Below are 19,707 nucleotides of genomic sequence, written 5' to 3'. Positions count from 1 at the left end.
GGGGGACAAGCCCCTCAGGAGGCTTTGTACTCACTTGTACTTTGCTATTTTTGTACTCATTTCAAAGGGACCTGAAGAGGAAAGGAAACCTGAACTAAGAACAGTGAATATTTTTAAAATCACTCACATTAAAACAAGGAATGAATAAAATTGACAGATCCTCCATATCTACACTGCTTCAAGGTCTTTTCTCTTTACCACCTCTCTAAAGTCAATTTGGTGTCCATATGTGACCTATGTGTTGAGTATTGGAAATGACCAAGACCAGATACTTCTCCACTCTAAATGCAAACTGAACAGAATAAGATTTCCAAAAGGACAAAAGTCAGCAGGAAAGTGAGTGGAGAGCAGCAGTGTTGATTTGGGGTAGCCTGAAAGGTTAGGAGAAGTATAATAAAATGGAGTGTGTCCAGGAGACTTCTGGCCCCACATACACACTGCTCTAAAGGTGAAGACCAGAGGGGTGGGACATGGTTTCCTTAAGCAACAACTTACATCAAACAAATGGGAAGAAGAAATTAAAGGGCAGTCTGGCATTGATGGTTGGCGGGGCTCTGAAGCCAGCCTCTGCAGGTGCAGACACATCCACAAAAGTAACTGCAGTGGAAATAAGAATCGTCCTTTCGCTTCCTGTGTTGATCTGTAATAAAAAGACAGATGCAAGCCCCACCCTCCAGTGTGTTACCAGGATAACAAAGATGGGACAGCTTTCATTCTCTTCCTCACTCAACCACTGTCAGTTCATGAATCTGATAGGTGCATGGAGGGCTAATCGGCCATTAACTTGGACGAGAGAAACAATTTTACCCAGTTGTCGTGATTAACACATCAGTATCAATCATAACTCAATTTTCATGAGAATTTTAAAGATCAAATCTAAAGAATGTTAATGTGAATAAAACCACTGTCAGTGGAGTTTTTCTTTAAATAAAAGATAAAGAATGACTGCTAAATTGTTTTAAGAATTCAGATTGTTTTAATTATCTTTTTCACAAAGCAATAAATTTCACCTATCACACTTGTTTTGCCTGAACTTCTGTCTTAACCCATACCTTTAAACTAAAGTTAGGCCTACCTCTTGAAATGAGGATGAAATTAGATTTGCAGTTACATTTACTATTTTGGCCTGTGGGTTCAGTAAGGATCCATATTTAGTCCACTTCACTTCCATAACCAAAGCCACTGGGAGCTGGCAAGAATCCTGCAAAATAAAATGCCATTTATCAATTTGAATGTTACACAACCACAAGTCAAACTTAATCAGCACTTCAGAGTTTTAATTATAAAATGTTTCACATATTACAAAATGTTCTGAACAAGAGAATGAATAGACTAAAAGGTCAGATAAAAACAACTTAGAGAAAGCACGTTTTACTCAATGTTCCAAAAACATTTTAACACCTAAAGCATAATTTTTCCATCCCCTCCTATTTCTAAAGAAGCCAGCATCACCTGGGAGTTGTGGTAATCCCAGTACCCAACTGTGGAACCTTCAGGGCCTTAACTATTTACATCTACCTCACAGATACTCCAGAGAGAAATGGGCGGAAGGGCAAGAGAGAAAATGGATTAACAGATAAATTAAACCTGATTGTATGACATGTTAAAATGCACTGAGAGGAAATTTAAGTGCTTTATTTTCATTTATCTAATTTCATCAATTGGCAAGTAATATTTGGGTATCAAAGATATTAACTCTTCATCTGCACTGGTGCCACCATCAAGCTGCCCAAATTCAGGTTCAATGCTGCAGGAGCCGGGTCTGAGGCCTCTGTCCCAGGACCTCTGTTTGGTCAGCTCCAAGGGAAAAGCTGGCAAGTGGGCCTTCCCAACTTTTTTCCTGCTTTTAGAGACCCTTTACTTGGCAAATGTGAAAACTGTTGAAGCTGCACAATGGGTAGATGGGGACTCCAGTGTACTATTCTACTTTTGTCTATGCTTGTAATTTTTCCAAAAGAAAAAATTAAATACATCTCTTCAGGGCATGAAAAACCAGCAGGCCTGCTAGATTTGGTGCCTGCCAAAAAAGCACTGATGGAGTTCCTTAGCTTGGAACTGCCTCTTAAAAACCTTGCAGGCTGAGCAATCCTTGCAAATATTCTGTTATTAGAAGATGAGACATGCAGCTGGTGTAAATCAAGCTTAGCTGTTGCTCTCATACCTGCTTCTACCTGGGTTTCCTGCAGGGTTAGTACAAAACCTGCTCCAGACCTTCGGAGCACCCTGGACCAGCTCAGATCCTGGCAGTGCTCTGTCCGCGCTGCCACCTCTCCTCCCAGCCTGTGTCTGCCCTTCTGAGGGGCACTAATAATAATGTTTTCACCCATTGCCAAGAAGCCAGAGTGATTGGCCTGGTTTGCTGAGAAGGCAGAGCCAAGACTCAGCAGCTGAGCAGCAGGGACTGGGTCATCTGGGGCTCTGCTGGGGTAATCCAGGGATGCAGCGGAGAGGGTGGGAATCAAAGTCAGCAAGTCCTCACCTCCATGATGCCCAGGCTATAAATATGCTAAAAGGACAATGAGAGGCCTGAAGAAACTGTGACAAGATGATTCTGGGCAATTAAGGACAAGATGGAGAGCACACCTCCAGTGAGGGGATAGCTACACTCTCACTGCTGAGACAAAAGAAAAAGGTGGGCAAGGGAAATCACACATGACCAGGAACCTATTTGTAGAATATCACCTTCCATTAAACTCTTTGGGGAACTTTGGAAGTGAAAGCTCTCACATGTGGGCTGCCTTTAGGAACCCAGGAACACTAGGTGGGGCCGCTATGTGGATGGGAGGAAGTCTCAGTCTTTGAGACAGGCCTCACATTCATCTGTCATATCCCAAGGTGCCTAGGGAGAGCTCGTGTAACACCAACAATAACAGTAGTAATAGGATGGTGATCGGAAAGTGGTTCCCATGGATGGAGTGACCACTTGGGACCATGCCGAGGGCCAAAGGAATGTTACTCATTTAACCCTCTCCACACCCCCTAGAGGGCGGTGCTATGACTATCATTCCCATTTTACAGATGAGGAAACAGAGGCTCAAACCCCCTAAAGTTGCTGGCCTAAGGCGACCTTGCTAACAAGGGGCAAAATCAGTATTCAGGATTCAGGCCAATCTGACAGCAAAGCCCAAGCTCCTCCCCAGAGCCAATGCCACCTCCTTAACAGGTGGTTTCCCCAGCTGCCTGTTACATCACCCCACCTGGAAGTAGGAGACACAGCTATGCTAGCACATGGCCTTCAACTTCTTCCCCCTTACCTTCATGTTGGATGACTGGGTGACAAAGTGGATAGGCACCCAGTCCAGCACATCCTGGGCCCGGGAATTTCCGAAAGGGGCCACATAATCCGGGAAACCCTGGCCCTTCAGCAGGCTCTTCACCTTCTGTACTACAAGCCAACACGGGAGAGCACTGGGCAGCCTTTGGGAAGGACAGAGATGTCAACTGAATAAGGCTGTTGGTTCACGTGCCAGCAGTTTTTAAAGGCCTCTATGACATGTATCCCTCTCCAGTTTCATTATGTTCTCATTCTCCAAAAGAGGGATTATTTAACAGAAGCTAAAGTGCCTCTAACTTTGTGAAATCTTGGCCAGGGAGAGGAGTCCAAACAACATTTCCCAACTGTGTTCCACTGCAGCTCTGTACAGAAGGGTTCCATGGCCAAAAGTTGGGGAAACATTGCATTTCCATGTCTTTCTGTCCCTCCTGAAGCACACTGGCATATTAAAGGCTTTGAGAAATCCTTCGGGAAAGAATCGTGGCTTTAACTTGAATTTGGTGTGTCCCAAACATATTGAACCATGGACCTACCCCTACTGACATCTTGTAGAAATGTACTCCACAGAACACCCTTTGAGAAATGCTGGTCTAAAAAGATCAGAATAATGTAAATGGAGAATACTGGTCTATCCAAAATAATTACCCTGGGAAGATAAGGGAAGTGTGGGAGTTGTGGGATAAGGGTAATGAGGGAAAGAGCCAAATCTTTGTCTTCCATAGTAGGAACTCAATAAAAAATTCATAAAACCAAAAAATCAAGAAGTAACATTACATGCTGGTTATTTAATAACTTGGGGATATATTTAAAAAAAAAAAAAAGGCACAAGAGTTCAAAGTGGTTACCTCTGGGATAGGGCAAATGAGGATAAGAACTGCTGGTTTCACAACATGCTGTGCAGAGCTGCTTGACATCTTACAATATGTATATATTCAACAATAAAAAGATAAATTAAAAACAGATCACATCTGGACTTCCTCTCACTTGTTTTGTTGTGCTGTGTATATTAGGATTCAGAAGTATAGGAAGGACTTTTAGGAGAAATATTTTTGCTGTGAACTCCAGGGCTATGCAAACTTAAAAATGAAACATACAAAGCCTTGAGATTTTTACTGACATATTTGATAAGAAAAGTGGTTGTAATAGTTTTGCTACTTATTCATTAATAATGATAATAAACTACATATGGCTTTCATATAAACTCATCAGTTTATATGATACAGAGGTTTGATTAACCTTGGGAAGAGCAGGAATGCTTTGTTTTTTGATCAACAATAACAAGTTCAGATAGAAACAAGTTACCTTCTTACCTTAGTTTACAGCCAGATTGTATATTGTAACCAAATAGTACTGGGGTCCGGATCCCCTCAATGTCTAAGCAGTCTTGCTCAGTTGTGCTACGAAGAATAGTAAGTTGTCCATATCTATTCATGATCTGAATAATCCCGGACATTCACAGACAGTTAAGGGACAATCACCCAATGCCAGAACAGCCTGATTCTCAGGTAAGAGGACAGTAACACTTGTGTGACATGAGGCATAAGTGAGACCCAAATCCCTTTTCTCTGGGCCTCTGGGATTTGACAGTTATTTCCCAGGAGAGGGCCAAAAATAGTTATAACTATTTTCCTTGATTAGTAGATCCTCAGAAAAAAATCCCCAGAAACTGGTCCTTGAAAATTATTCCAAATTTTCAAAATCACTACATTTGTTCAGGAATTTCTGTTAAGATGTGAAATTAAAAACATCTAAATGCCAACCTTTCTGTCTTCAGATTTCACTTTGAAACCCGAACATTTTCCCAGGACAAGCTGTTTCACCCCCAACTGCCCACTCCCCACTCAGCCCCGCTTGCTGTGCAGCCAGACCCCCCATCCTCCAGAGCCACAGAGGGAGCTGTGGCCAAGACTGGCCTCTCCTTCTCAAGATCAGCCCACAGGCCCCGCAGCAATAAAGAGAAGTGCAGCCCACACATGTGAACAGGGGAGATCAGTCCTCTCCACGGAACCAAAAAGGATATCCCTCCTGAGGCTGAAACCCAGCAGCCAATGGGAGCCCCACAACATAACCAGGGTTTCCACTGAGAGGAACTGGCTTTGTATTTTGCTGAAAGACAATGCAGGAATGCCCCCAAATGATTCTCATTTTAATAAGGAGAAAATCAAATGCTTTTCATAATAAAATCTGGAATTACCAACCAGTAAAAGAATTTCTCCCCCTACTCAAAACTATAAATATATCTACTAAGTGTAGGAGGACATCATGCTGTAAAAGAACAAGCTAACATGGAAGGGAATCTTTTTCCCAAATGGCAAAAGATACAAGGACTGTGCTTGGTTTCATTATAAACTCCACATGCTACATGCAAGCCCTCTGTTCAGTACAAAGGGTTAGTGTGGTAATACTTCTAAATCGAAGTTTTTTTTCACTAAGTTATGATTTCTTCTTAACTTGGCAATTACATACTTGTACAAAATTGATCAAACTTACCTGAATAAAATGAATTTCAAACTTTTGCTGTAGTGGAACCACTGCACTGTTAACTGTCCCCAGGAGGAAAGAGAGACCAGCCTTTGTTACTTCCCCTGCATCTGTATATATGAGGCTGTACTTTACCTAAAAACAAAATGATATTTCAAATACACTTGTTCCCATTACAGGTATTAATAACACAAAATATCCATAGGCAACAAATCCTTTCCCATTTCTCCACTTGCAGAAGCTTTTCTCTGCTGACTGATTGGATTACGAGAGGTGTTCCCCAGCATCGCCCCCAGTAGATAGGGTCATCTGAGCCTCTCTGTGTCCAATTACAAAAGTTCCAAATCAGTTGGTCTAAGCAGAATGCAATTAGCCCATCTCTGCAGAGGAAACGTGTGAAAACAAACACCACCACAATTCTGACGTATCCTCGCAAGTCGCTAGGTTTGTGGTGACTAGTAAAGAAACACTCTCTGATGAGACAGCAAGTAGGAGGCTAAGCCAAGAAAAGCCACACCACAGGATGGGCCAGAGTCCTCTTTGGAGAGTGTCCAGTTATGCCCCTAGGACATGCAGCTTGAGTCTGCCACAAACAGATCGGGCTTTCAAAGCCAAATTGGGCACCCACCTCAAGAACGACGTTATTGCAGATTCTAACATGCCCAACATCGGCAAGGGACGGCTGCTGTACATCAGTGCCTTCCAGGAGGGTTAGCGTTTTATTTAGAGACTGAATGACAATGGACTGAACAGTGATAGGGACCTGCAAGGTGACGAAGACCTGGATTATTAAAGACGCTCTACAACAGAGGTAGATGGGTTAAAATAGCAAAAACCTTTAAACAAACCTCCACTGATATGCTGCCAAGTGGGGGAATGCTGCAGAGCAATATGCATACTCTGATTCCACATTTGCAAAAATACATATATTTATATGTAAATACATATATACATTCACAAAGAAAATACTGGAGAAGGATATAACCAAAATCTTAAAAGCAGTTACCTCTGAAAACATATGTTCACACAAAAACTTGTACATGAATGTTTATAGCAGTACTATTAATAATATCTAAACACTGAAAATAACCCAAATGTCAATCAACTTATGAATGGATAAATAAAATGTGGCATATTCATACAAAGAAATATTATTCATCCATAAAAATGAATTAAGTACTAAGATATGCTACAATATAGATGAGTCTTGAAAATGCACTAAGTGACAGAAGCCAAACACAAAAGGTAACATGTATTATATGATTCCATTTAAATGAAATGTCCAAAAAGATAATAGAGACAAAGAGTAGATTAGTGGTTGCCAGGGGATGAGGAGGAGAGTTGGGAAAGAACGGCGAGTGAGACTGCAAATGAGTACAGGGTTTCTTTCCAAGGTGATGAAAATGTTCTGGCATTAGATAGTGGTGATGGTTGCACAGCCTTGTGAATAAATTAAAAACACTGAATGATATACTTTAAAATGGTGAGTTTTATGGTGTGTGAATTATATCTCACACACACACACAACTCCATCACACTGTCAAACGCATATACAGTCATGCGTCTCTTAACAACAGGGATCTGTTCTGAGAAATGCATTAGGCGATTTCATCATTATCTGATCATCATAAAGTGTACTTACACAAACCTAGATGACATGGCCTACCACACATCTAGGCTATATGGTGTAACCCTCATACATGTGGTCTGTAGTTGACCAAAATGAAGTCATACAGCACATGAATGTATATATGTACTCTCACCTCCAAAACACAACTCCTACTGATAAATCCACACACTCTATACACACACAGGCACACCCCTCACACAATCCTGGGATACATATCCTTAAGCCCCCACAACCTCCCTGAATTCAACTCAATTGATGCACAACTTCTATACACACCCTCACACACAGACACAAAGCAGTTATCCCTGGGTGGTGGGATTATAGGCAAGAGAAAACAGAGACAAACTTTTTAAGCAGAATCAGGAAGCCCTGATTACCTCCTTGCTATTAAAGGACAATTTTTCATTTATGGCTATTGCCAGCAGAGTGATAAAGCAGCAAGAAATCCTCTAAAGATAGCTGGGCCTCCTCAAACTATAAGACAAGTCTGACATTTGCTCTAAATTTCAAATCTTGGAAACCACTGTTTAGGAAGGAACCTGATGTGTTGAGTTGTTTATATTGCTTTGAACTTTGCCCTCAGTCATGTGCCATGGTGTTTTTAATTCAAAATTACTATGTATTTAAGCTGTTATTATAGAGATAAATAAGCAGTCCTCATGTGTCTGCTGCCATGACCAAGAGGACCTGAACTGTCCTTATAAGTCAAAACCTCTCATATAAGAACATTATGATTCAGTAACAAAGATAAGCTGTCATGTGTCAAGGCTGGCAGAAGGCAAAAACATCCACCACAATACCCTCTGTATAACAAGCTGTACCAATGGGTTCAAGAATTACATAGAGAGTCTCGTGCTGCCATTTAATTAGTTATGTAGGGAGTCTTATGCTACCAATTAATTCAAAAGACAGCCCCAGGGGCTGGCTGGTTAGCTCACTTGGAAGAGTGTGATGCTGATAAACACCAAGGTGAAGGGTTCAGATTCCTGTACTGGCCAGCTGCCAAAAAAAAAAAAAAAGAGAGAGAGCCTCGGATTCCTTGATCTGAATATACTGATCCCTGATTCATCAATGACACTGGGGTCCAGGAAAGTACATGCCCTTCCATACCAGCCTGTGATGGGACCACTCCCACAGTGTGTGGGTATAGTTGGCAAAAATGGAAGGGCCCACTTTCAATAAGCTGTAGAAAGACTGGTGGACTCATGTAAATGGCAAGAGCTGCACTTGTCCATCAACATCTCACTGGAACCGTCATGAGAATTCAACGGTAGGGGTGTTCTGATTTCCTCAATGTCCTCTTCAATCATATTCCATGCCCAAACCACCTACTGGTAAAGAAGTTCGGCATACTCAACAATGCAACTATAGGGCTCTACTTAAATCTTTCACTGGTGGCTTGACAGATGCTGACAGCGATTCTGGGCAATCATAGCAGGCTTCACCTAATGGGAAGACTAGATCCGGTTTCTATATTCCTGATCCTCTAATAGACCCTGGAAGTTTATTTTTTTCTTTTTAATTTAAACAAATCCCTGCTATTAGTTTATATGCTTGTCCTTTAGAGCACAAGCTTTGATGTGACATAGACCTGAGTTGGAAGTCCCCGTCTGCCATGTCTTGTGTGGCCTCAGAAAGCACAGAGGCAACATGTGTAACACTGGTAACATGCGTCCTGTCACACAGTAGAGCTAGTCCATTGTCGTGGTAAATTGTAAGGTGTCTGTGGCCAGACTGGCTGGATTCCCACCCTGGCTTGGCCACTTCCTACATGTGTAGCCGTGGGCAAGCTAATTCATCTCTCTGTGACTCATCTGCCAGAGTGACAATAACAGAACCTCCTTCCTATGACTGCTGAGAGGATTCAAGGACTTGAGACATGTACAGCACTTAGAACAATGCCTAGCTCCTGCTCCATACCTTCCAGTCACATCCCCCATTCTTCACAATAGGCCTTCCTAACCTGATTAGCCCAACCTCCTGGTCACTCCCTCACTTAACACATAGCCCACTGAGTGCCCAGGACATGCCAGGTGCTACACTACAAATGAGGATATACCATGAACAAGGCAGATGGGGTCACTGCCTCCACATACAGCTCAAGATTTCAATGGTGGAATCAAAGCACTTTCTAGTGGTTGGAAGGATGTGAGAGCTGGCCCATGACGTGACTTATTTTTTCTTTTTTTTCCATGATGTGACTTTCATAACTGGGTTCCTGGGAGCCCTGGGGTTCCTCAGAGGGACCAAAGAGGAGAGAGATGGGGAGACTGGTCAGGCAGAGGCTTCTGGTCTCCACCCTTGCTCCGCCCAGCAGAGGTCTGGATTCAATCACTGTTCCACACTAGGAAGGGCTCTGCTTAAGTCTGCATTGGACAAAGGGGCGCTAAAACCAAAACAAGTTTGAAAACACCTTCACAGATGAGTGAATCAGGTTCACACACAGTAGTGTGAAATCCAGGGTCACACGGCTGCTTCCTTTCAATATCTCCCTCAAATATGTTTGTGTCCGGAATCAACTGCAGCCAGTGTCGCTGCCCGCACATTCTCCCACTCAGTCCTGCATCAAGCCTCTGCACGGGCATTTACCATCCACTCGACAAAGGGAAACTGAGGTGTATATCAGACAAGAAAGTAATGGCAAAGCTGGGTTTTGAACCTAGGCTGACCAATTCCACAGGGTTTGGGAGACTACGACAAGTCCATCATCTCAGGCCTCCTTGGGGATGGTGTTCACATGCCGGCAGGCATAGGGCACAGAACCTAGAATAGGGGGTAGAAGATCCACATTGCTTCTCTGATATATCCACAAAGATGCTTTGACCTCCTGACCACAGCCCAACAGAACCCCCGAGGTGGGGGCAACAAAGTTTTGAATAGAATCTACCCTCAAACCAACCTGATGGGACACTCTGAGAGTACCTGCTTCCTTACACAAGTGTGCACACCCACTGAGCAAAATGCCCACAGATTCTACACTGAACACAAAGCATCCTGGGAGCTAGCCAGCTTTCCTGACAGGAGACCAAGAAGAGAGCAAGGGATGGCCTGAAAGTCCAGAAGCCAATCATACCCATTGTTGGTCAAGACAGCTGGGTCATTTAGACATGAAAACATGTGGAGCTACCAAAACTGAGGGATTCAGAAAATCTGAAGTGGGATTCCAGAAGGGTCATCTACTCAGGAATTTCCCTGTTGCACTTCAGCTTGCTTTTGGGCAAAATGTTTTATGTTACTGGCAGTAAAGTACTCTTCAAGGCCTGGCCAGTTAGCTCAGTTGGTTGCAACAAAACACGAAGATGACAGGTTTGGTTCCCCATACCAGCCGACTGCCAAAGAAAATAAATAAAATAAGGTACCTTTCTAATCATAAATGTATTCACTTCAAATTGCTCAGAAATAAGATAGTATGCTATGAATGATCTTATTTTCCATTAAGAAATACCCAAGGGGTTCGGGGCCAGCCCATGGCTCACTCAGGAGAGTGTGGTGCTGATAACACCGAGGCCATGGGTTTGGATCCCATATAGGGATGGCCGGTTCGCTCACTGGCTGAGCGTGGTGCTGACAACACCAAGTCAAGGGTTAAGATCTCCTTAACGGTCATCTTTTTAAAAAAAAAAAAAAATACTCAAGGGGGAGCTGGCCAGTTAGCTCAGTTGGTTAGAGTGCGGTGTTATAACACCAAGGTCAAGGGTTTGGATCCCCATACCAGCCAGCCACCAATCAATCAATCAATCAATCAATCAATCAATAAATACTCTTACCTTTATTCTTGAATTAGGCACCTAGACAAAAAGAAACCACAACAAATTTTAAGTACAACAATGAGGAGGATTTCAATTGCTTTTTCAGACCTTGGATTAAAAGGGCATATTCATCTTATCAAAGATTTCACAAAGAAGAAGACAGAATTTCCTTAGTCAAGACTTGCCATCTACATATGTTTGTGTGTCTGTTATATTCAAAGAGGTAATGCTGCACTTTCACCGCAGAAGCTCAGTGGCCAGCTCAAGAGCTAGTCTCAGGAAGCCTCCATGCTTCCGTTTCATACTCCCTATTTCCACATGGCCATCGCTGCCATACACACCGTGGGGAGGGCACAGCTCCTGCCCTCCTGCTCACTCACTACACCTGTCCTTACTGGAAGGACACCATTGCTTACCCAGGTGATTTCCACAGCCTCCTAACTGGTCTTCCTGCCTCTAGCCCAGGCCCCCTTGATGCCAAGCTCCTGCCTCCCAGTACAGCTGGATGTCTCCCTCTGAAAGACTCGACTTCCCTTCATTTCCTGTCCTCCATCTCTCCTAACCTCATCAGAAGACACCCTACTAGGCCATGGGAGCTTTAGGGAGGGGGACAATAGACATGTTTGGGGAGGCCTGTGCTGAAAGAGAACCATACCTGCATGCCCAAGGGCCTACTTCAGGTCAACTATGAAAGTCAAGCTAACTGGAAGGGTTCATAGGCCTAGATGGCCAACTTACAAGAAGAAAGGGAGAGGGAAAGGGTGGGGAGAGGAAAACATTAAACCTGATCCTGAAAACTGAGGCCCAGATGAATAATGGTGCCATGGACCACCCTACCTCCACCCTCCCCCACCCCCCCAAAAAAGAGAATCAGGAAGCAGAGAGGAGTTGACAATAATCATATATGGTTTTTAATCACTGAAAAAAGTCTTCCCCCCTTGCAACCCTCCATCTCATCCACCAAGTGGCCTCTCTCATTTAGGCAGTCCAGGCTTCGGTCACTACACCCAGAGAGAAGGGCCCCACTTCTCTCTTCTCCAACAATCCTGTTTCCTTTCCTGTCCGGCTGTGCACTTCATCTGCCAACCAGAGAGTGGATTTTCTCTTCTGGTTTCCGACAACGAGCTCTTTTTGGTGCTAATATAATTATTTCTGTCACAGACATTAAGATGGTTTTATGATTTCTAAAGTGTTTAGAGGGCCGGCCAGTTAGCTCAGTCGGTTAGAGCACGGTGTTGTAACGCCACCAAGAAAAATAAAATAAAGTGTTTAGTTACTAGTAAAGTTTTTCTTTTTTTCTTTTTTTAAATTCAGGAGACAGACATTATCAGTTACCATTAAAATGAATAAAAGTGGAGTTAGTTGGTTAGCTCAGTTGGTTAGAGCAGTGTTATAAAACGCCAAGGTCAAGGATTTGGATCCCCATGCTGGCCAGCCACCAGAAAAGAAAACTAATAAAAGAATGAAAAAAATAAACATAAAATATGAACTAACTATATAAAGATAAAAATTATTTAAAGAATTATTTCAATAATCACTGATACCAAAGTACAGAAATTTAAACTTGAGCGTCAATCATGTACTGAAATTATTCTATACTGTCATTTTAGAGTACAAACAACAGAAACATACCTAATGAATCAGTTCCACTTCAAAATAATTCTTACCTTCAAAATTTTAGGGCTGCTGTAATAAGCCATGTGAAGGGCTTCAATTTCTTCACACTGTTCTAAATTTATCCTTCTGCTGCACTTAACAGCCTGGTTCACCAGAAACGCTGGAAATCATAACATTCCCAAGGAAAAAAAAATACAAAAGAGAAGAAATTTTTCAACTGTCCAATGGTAACTAAAAAAATGTAATCTAGGTAAAACTGCAAAATAAATTACAAGGCAGATATGAAATATATTTAAAATAAGGCTTAGAAATTATTTTCCAAAAGGTAACACATTCACAAGATTCAAAATTCGAAAGGCACAAAAAGATATTGAGCAAAGTCTCCCTCTAACTCCTTTCCTGCCCTCCCCACCCCCCACCCCACTACCAGGCCCCTTCCCCAGAGGCAACCAGCATGAAGTTTCTTGTCTATCTTTCTGGAAATATTCTATGAAAATAAAAGCAAATACATATGTTAAAAATATATATATATTACATATTTTTTTTTTTTTCTTTCCCCTTTTGGAAACAAATGCACGATATATATACTATTCTGCCCCTCGTTCTTTTCATTGAACAATACGTCTTAAAGATCAGTCTGTCTAGTACACAAAGAGATTCCTTTTTTGGGGGGTGGGTATAATCAGTATTCTATCATAAATGTGCCACAATTATTCTACCAGTTCCCAATTAATGGACACAAGTCGTCTTTATCTTTGCTACCACAAACAATGCTGCAGTCTATTATTTTGCATGCAGGCCAGAGTTTCATAGGATCAGCTTCTAGAAGGTTTAACAGCTGGGTTGAAAGGCACATTCACTTGTGATTTTGATACATATTGCTAAACTGCCCTTCACAGAGGTTGTGCCAAACTTAGAGTCCCACTAGCTATGTAGGTGAGTGCCTATTTCCCCCAGCCTCAAATTTTTTGAGCTTTGCCAATCTGATAAGTGAAAATGGTATCTCAGTTTGGTTTTAACTTACATTGTTCCTAGTGTGTGCAAGGTTAAGCATCTTTTCAACAAAATGTATTTTCCTATGACTCATCTCTTAGATCGCTACTTCATAGTAAGGCTCACTTAAGGATCGGAGAGCCATGCCTGCTGCCTTCCACTGCCTAGGGGGCTATTCCCTGGATTCCATCATGTTCCTGAAAGAAGCAGGACCCATGGGAGGCAAGGGAGCACAGTGGTGCTTGGGCTGCAAGCCGACTACATGGGTTCCATCCCTGCTCCACCACCGCCTGAGTGAGCCTAAGCAGGAAACTGCACGTCTCTCAGTTTCCTTATCTAAAAATGAAGATACTAACCTGACCTCAAGGGAGCACTGTGAGGATATAATGGAAAAACACATGCAAGCACTTAACACAATACCCAACACACAGTAAGTCCTTAATAAATATCAGCTACTGACAAGCTTTAACACTTCCAGTTGTTAGAGAGTTCTAAACAACTGAGTGGTCTTGTTTTCAGGAGTGAGTTCCCCATCACTACAAGTGCTCAAAGCAGTGACTGCACAAGGTAGAGAAGATTCCATGAGTGGAAAATAAAACTATATAACCTTTGAAGCCTCTTTCAGCCTGAAGATTCTGTTTCTAGTTAGGAAGACTGTTTAATTATGACTACTACAAATGTAAACTGTTAATGACAAACTATTTACAAAAAGAAAGAAGAATGGCCACTCTCTTACCTGCAGGGTTATTATCAGTGCACAGAGATGACGTTAGAGGTGAAGGAAATCTCAGAAATGAATCTGAAGTCTGCAGCTGAGACCCATACTGCAAACACAACAACCAATAGTCACTATGTTGTAATTAAAGCATTCATTCAACACTTATTGGGCACCTACTGCATGCCAGGCAGCACTGCAAGTGTCAGGGACACAGTGATGAGCTAAAACCAGATATGGTCCTCACCCATGTGAAACTTGCATCTAGCTGTCTCATCCTTTTTTAAAGGATGTGGGTTTCTGTATGTGCATGTTACTGTATTTATAGGCTTTTTAATTATGGAATTCCTCTGAAAGGTATTCAAGAAGCTGACATAAGCGTTTGCCTCTGCAGACAGGAACTGGGTGAGAAAAGTAATTATTTTTCACTAACATTATTATTTAAATAACAGGGCTGGCTGGTTAGCTCAGTTGGTTAGAGCGTGGTGTTAAAACACCAAGGGCAGGGCCGAGCCCGTGGCGCACTCGGGAGAGTGCGGCGCTGGGAGCGCGGCGACGCTCCCGCCGCGGGTTCGGATCCTATATAGGACTGGCCGGTGCACTCACTGGCTGAGTGCCGGTCACGAAAAAGACCAAAAAAAAAAAAAAAAAAAAAAAAAACACCAAGGGCAAAGGTTTGGATCCACTTACTGGCCACCCAAAAAAAAAAAAATTTAAATAACAGATACAGTATACATTAAAATTATAGAAATCAATTTTTATTAGTCAATATTTTATAAGTCAACTTAGTGAAAGAATGCCTTCTTTCCCAAAACCAGATCCTCTAAAATTCTTCCCCAGTATTCAAAACCCAGATTTACAGCTATTGGGCATACAGTTAATTTTCTTGAATTTGAAAGTTTATCCAAACCTTTTGGTGCCAGCCAGGGTATGGGAAAACAAGTCCTCTCGTTCACTGGAGCTGGGAGTATAACCTCCTACAATCTTTCTGAATGGCAATCTGGTATCAATATTTAAAATTTCCATTCACTGTGACCAAGCTAACCCATTTATAGGAATGTATCCTAAGGATTTAATCACACAAGTATACAAAGATATATGTATATTAAAAAATGTTTGTTGTGTATTATCTATAATAGCAAGAACTGGAAAAAAAAGTCTGTAAAGAGTGGAATGGCTCAGGTACATAAACAGAAAAAGACACTTTATAAAATGTAGCTCTAACACTAGTTATGATGAGTTATAACTGTGCCTAGGTTTTTCTCATCAGGTAAATGGGGACAATGATGTGTCCCTCCCAGAGTTGTGTGAGGTAATGCCTGGAAAACTCTACACAGTGCCTGGCACATGAAAAATGCTCAAGAAATTATAACTTTTATGTCGACATGGGAAGATGAACAAGATTTATCACTGAAAAAGGAATTTTCTAGAACAACGTGGATAATTATAAATCCCACTCCTATCCAATACTATACATACATTTTCATAGGTGCATTTAAAAACCAATGATTTGCAGTGTGAGTTTTAATGGAGACATGGGGCCTTTCGATTTTTACTTATGTACCCTCTATACTTCTTTATTAATTTTTTTATACTTTTAACTTTTAGAACTAGTACATGTTGCTTTCACATTTTTCTAAAAAAGTTAAAGTTTATTTAAAGTTAATGTATGTCACATTTTAAAGGTTTACTAATGAATAGATATAAAACAGCACACAAAAGACAAAATTTTTAAAAACCAAAAAATAGCACACATCTTCCCAAAGTCTGCAAAACTAAATAGAATTTTGAGAAGAGGACCAGGAATCCAACCAATCCATTCCATGTTCCCAGCAGCGTGCCTCAAGCATTTTGCTATATCTTTTAAGGTTGAAAAGTACAAAAAATTCTGCAGATATAAAAATGCAAGCTTACCACAGAATAAATTACCTTAAATCCTATATTCAGAATTCAAATACTCAATTTAAATTTTCATGATCTTTGATTTGTAGGCACAAACATTAAGTTTTTCAGTCTATAATATCAAGACTATGTCTCAGAGAAGCCAGTTTTGCTGGTAACTACTGAAAATTAACTTATGAGGACAGGATGTCTGTGACAGCATGGGTAGACCCAATCAAGTCCTCAGCTCACCTCATATTTAGCAGAATTTGGAGCATCCAATTTGATTGTGAAAGAAGCATCTGATTCTGCATTCAATGTAAAACCATCAGATGTTTTCATCAATTTATCAAAATTCTTTTCATCAGGCACTTCTGGATTAATAAAGGATAGTGCAGGTTTATCTGGTTTTAGAAAAAGTATTTTAAATCAGCATAAAATACATGTATATTAGGTATGACACATAAAATATTTTGGGAAACAGTTTTCAGTAGCATTAAGGCAGATGTGTCCCTGTACTGGCCAGCCTCCAAAAACAAAAACAAACAAAAAAAGGTTAATTTGAAAAAAATAAAATGGTTTTTTCCATATTCACTTCTCCCAGGATTTCTTGAATCCCACGGACTGATGAGTCTGCTGCATCAACCTGTAAGGGGAAGCTCTCTCCAGATAGCTATAGGAATGAAAGAATCCTATTTCTAATTTCTACTCTCACAAAGCCCCTCTAAAGCCCTGGAGAAAAATGTGCTGTGTGCAGAGAGAAAGAGGAAGGGAGCAGATTGATCGGTTCACTGGGCTGGTGTAACAACAGAGAACATGACTGTCACTGGTCAGTCCTTACTCCAGATTACAAAACACAAAGCATTCACCTAAGTTTTCAATCACAAGGGAACAAAGCCAAAATATATAAAGACATTCTCAAAAGATGATGAAGTTTAACTGATAAATAAAACCATATAAAGTCTCTGATCTTCAATATCTTGGTAACATTTTACACTTAATATACTTTGGATATAGACACTTATTTCAGCTAAATGTTCAGATAAAAATAAAGATCCTGTTTTCATGCAAATATTCTTAGTAAAAATAAAAGAGAAAGAGGAAATAGAAACCACAGGTAATGTTCAAAGCTGAGCCTGATTTTCCACCATTAAGCCGGGAGGGAAAAAAGTAAAAAGAAAACAAAAAAACACATGTGTATTAATCTAGATTACGATATATGTCTACATATTATAAACACCTTCGAAATTAAGTATAAGATTTCAAAAGACAACTGCACAAGCAAACTACCCTTTCATGTTCATGTCCTTAGATCTATTAAATTACTTGCGGGGCCTGGCTGGTTAGCTCACTTGGTTAGAGTGTGGTGCTAATAACACCAAGGTCCAGGGTTCGATCCCTGTACTGGCCAGACACCAAAAAAAAAAAAAAAAAATTACTTGCAGTTACCTGTGAAATGGCTTCAGAAAATATACATTATACACATAGACAAAACATAGAAAAGGCATGAGGTATTTTTCCATAAAATAACTTTAAAATAAAAATTTTCCAGAGTTTCACAAAATATTACAATGTCAAATACTTACAGTTTGTAATATGAATGCAGAAAATAGATGGATTAATCTGGTCAACAACTTTAAACACCCTTTGAGGTGGGTTTGCTGAAAAATTCAACGAATAGATGGCTGCTTTTTGACTACAAAACTGGCTATCACCCCTGAAAATTAAAAAATATATTATAATAATACAAAGTTTTAAGGCATAAGCATAAACTTAGAAAAATTATTTAAAAACTGTCATATGCTTATAGTATACTATGATATTAGAGACTTTTTTTTTTTTTTTTGTCTTTTTTCGTGACTGGCACTCAGCCAGTGAGTGCACCGGCCATTCCCATATAGGATCCGAACCCCCGGCGGGAGCATCACTGCGCTCCCAGCGCGGCACTCTCCCAAGTGCGCCACGGGCTCGGCCCTTTTAGTATACTATGATAAAAGCTACATGGAGAATATTTATGAAAGCATGATGTTAGAACTGAATCCATTTTTATTTAGTCTTTTCAATGTTTAAATGTTTGGCATTTGACAATTTTTTCTCTAACAGGGACAAAATTAAGACAAGTAGAATAACATTTAAGCAAATCTTGTCAAGTATAGAATATAGACCAGGGTAAAATTTTGATGTAAATGAACCTTATAAACTCTGATAGCATCAATTACAAAAAAAAGCTTATAGAACTTCAGATTATTTATAAGTACCCAGAATATATGCAAAATTCTCTGTCTTGAGAATAAAGATTTCTTCACAGGATTGTGTGAATGAGAAAATGTGAAATCATCTGGAAGGTTTAGGGCCTAGAAGTTATGGTACAGTCATCTTCAACCAAACCCAGACTTTACATAAATATGGTATGGAGATAGAGTTGTAACAAAAATGGGATCATATTCTACATACTGCTTTAAGACTTTTCTCACTTAATATATAATGTCTAATACTTCCATGTCATCAAATATGCTTTTGCAATATTCTACTAAACGGCTTCATCATATGCCAGCTTATTTATACATCCCAATTTGTTTAGCCAATCCTCTACAACTAGATTGTTTCTAATTTTTCCCAATTATATATAACGTCATAATGACATCCTTGTACCTACATCTTTATGAATGTCTCCAGTTATTTCCTACAATACACGCCCTGAAGTGGAATTGCTAAGTCAAAAGGCAGGTACATTATTTAAGGCTTCCAAGACATATTGCCAGATTGCCCTCCATAAATATACAGTATACATCCTTACTAACATGTAGTAAGAATGCCTATTTCCCTATACTCTTGCCAAGATTGGATATTATCATTCGGTTTTTACTGGGCCTTAAAGGATGAGTAGGAATCAGGCAGACAGAAGAAATGAGAAGCTAATCCAAGTGCAAGAACGGCACTGACCAAGGATGGATAATGATCTACTGATTGTCTTTGGGAAATTCTGAGTGCCAAGGCTGGGCTGGAATAGAGGATTTGAGATGCAGTTAGTAGAAAACAGAATCTGGAATAAGTTGTGGATTGATGTGAAACCAGGCTAAGGAGTCTACAGGTAAGAGAGCTTCTGAAGGCTTTAGCCAGTGAGTGACCAGATGAGGTATGGGCGTATAAAGTGGAAGGGAGTAGGAATGGACAAACATGAGGGCCATGATGAAAGAAGACTTGATAGAATGGGGCGTCTTACTTCCCTCCAGTCAGCCAGCTCTCCAGTCCTATGCAGTGTATCGGTATCAGATCTGGTACTTCTCTCCAGTACCACTGTCACACCCTTCAGGGAGAGGAGGGTACCTGTTAACCTTCATCTCCAATAGCTGCTTACTTGGTTCTC

At 40.7% G+C, this 19,707-nt stretch overlaps 1 protein-coding gene across 4 annotated transcripts in view; it reads right to left on the bottom strand.

The window, feature by feature from the left end:
* Window positions 1–19,707, bottom strand: part of TCTN1 (tectonic family member 1) — a 37,201-nt gene that overhangs the window by 5,611 nt on the left and 11,883 nt on the right. The window contains exons 3-15 of one of the 4 annotated variants that reach the window (XM_063086248.1): window positions 17,927–18,057; window positions 16,593–16,744; window positions 14,481–14,568; window positions 12,802–12,911; window positions 11,153–11,173; window positions 6,384–6,518; window positions 5,765–5,890; window positions 5,295–5,380; window positions 4,585–4,725; window positions 3,255–3,417; window positions 1,076–1,201; window positions 496–640; window positions 35–71 (exon numbers count right to left, since the gene is read on the bottom strand). In XM_063086248.1, coding sequence (XP_062942318.1) covers window positions 497–640; window positions 1,076–1,201; window positions 3,255–3,417; window positions 4,585–4,725; window positions 5,295–5,380; window positions 5,765–5,890; window positions 6,384–6,518; window positions 11,153–11,173; window positions 12,802–12,911; window positions 14,481–14,568; window positions 16,593–16,744; window positions 17,927–18,057 — 1,423 coding nt within the window. In that variant the 3' untranslated portion in view covers window positions 35–71; window position 496. Of the gene's footprint in view, window positions 1–34; window positions 72–495; window positions 641–1,075; window positions 1,202–3,254; window positions 3,418–4,584; window positions 4,726–5,294; window positions 5,381–5,764; window positions 5,891–6,383; window positions 6,519–11,152; window positions 11,174–12,801; window positions 12,912–14,480; window positions 14,569–16,592; window positions 16,745–17,926; window positions 18,058–19,707 lie in introns of those variants that run through there. The other 3 variants (XM_063086247.1, XM_063086250.1, XM_063086249.1) reach the window with 3 other exon arrangements.

The sequence above is a fragment of the Cynocephalus volans genome, chromosome 2, assembly GCF_027409185.1.
Source record: "Cynocephalus volans isolate mCynVol1 chromosome 2, mCynVol1.pri, whole genome shotgun sequence".
Lineage (NCBI taxonomy): Eukaryota > Metazoa > Chordata > Mammalia > Dermoptera > Cynocephalidae > Cynocephalus > Cynocephalus volans.
The sequence above is the reverse complement of the archived record's forward strand: the minus strand, read 5'-3'. Positions and strand labels throughout refer to the sequence as shown.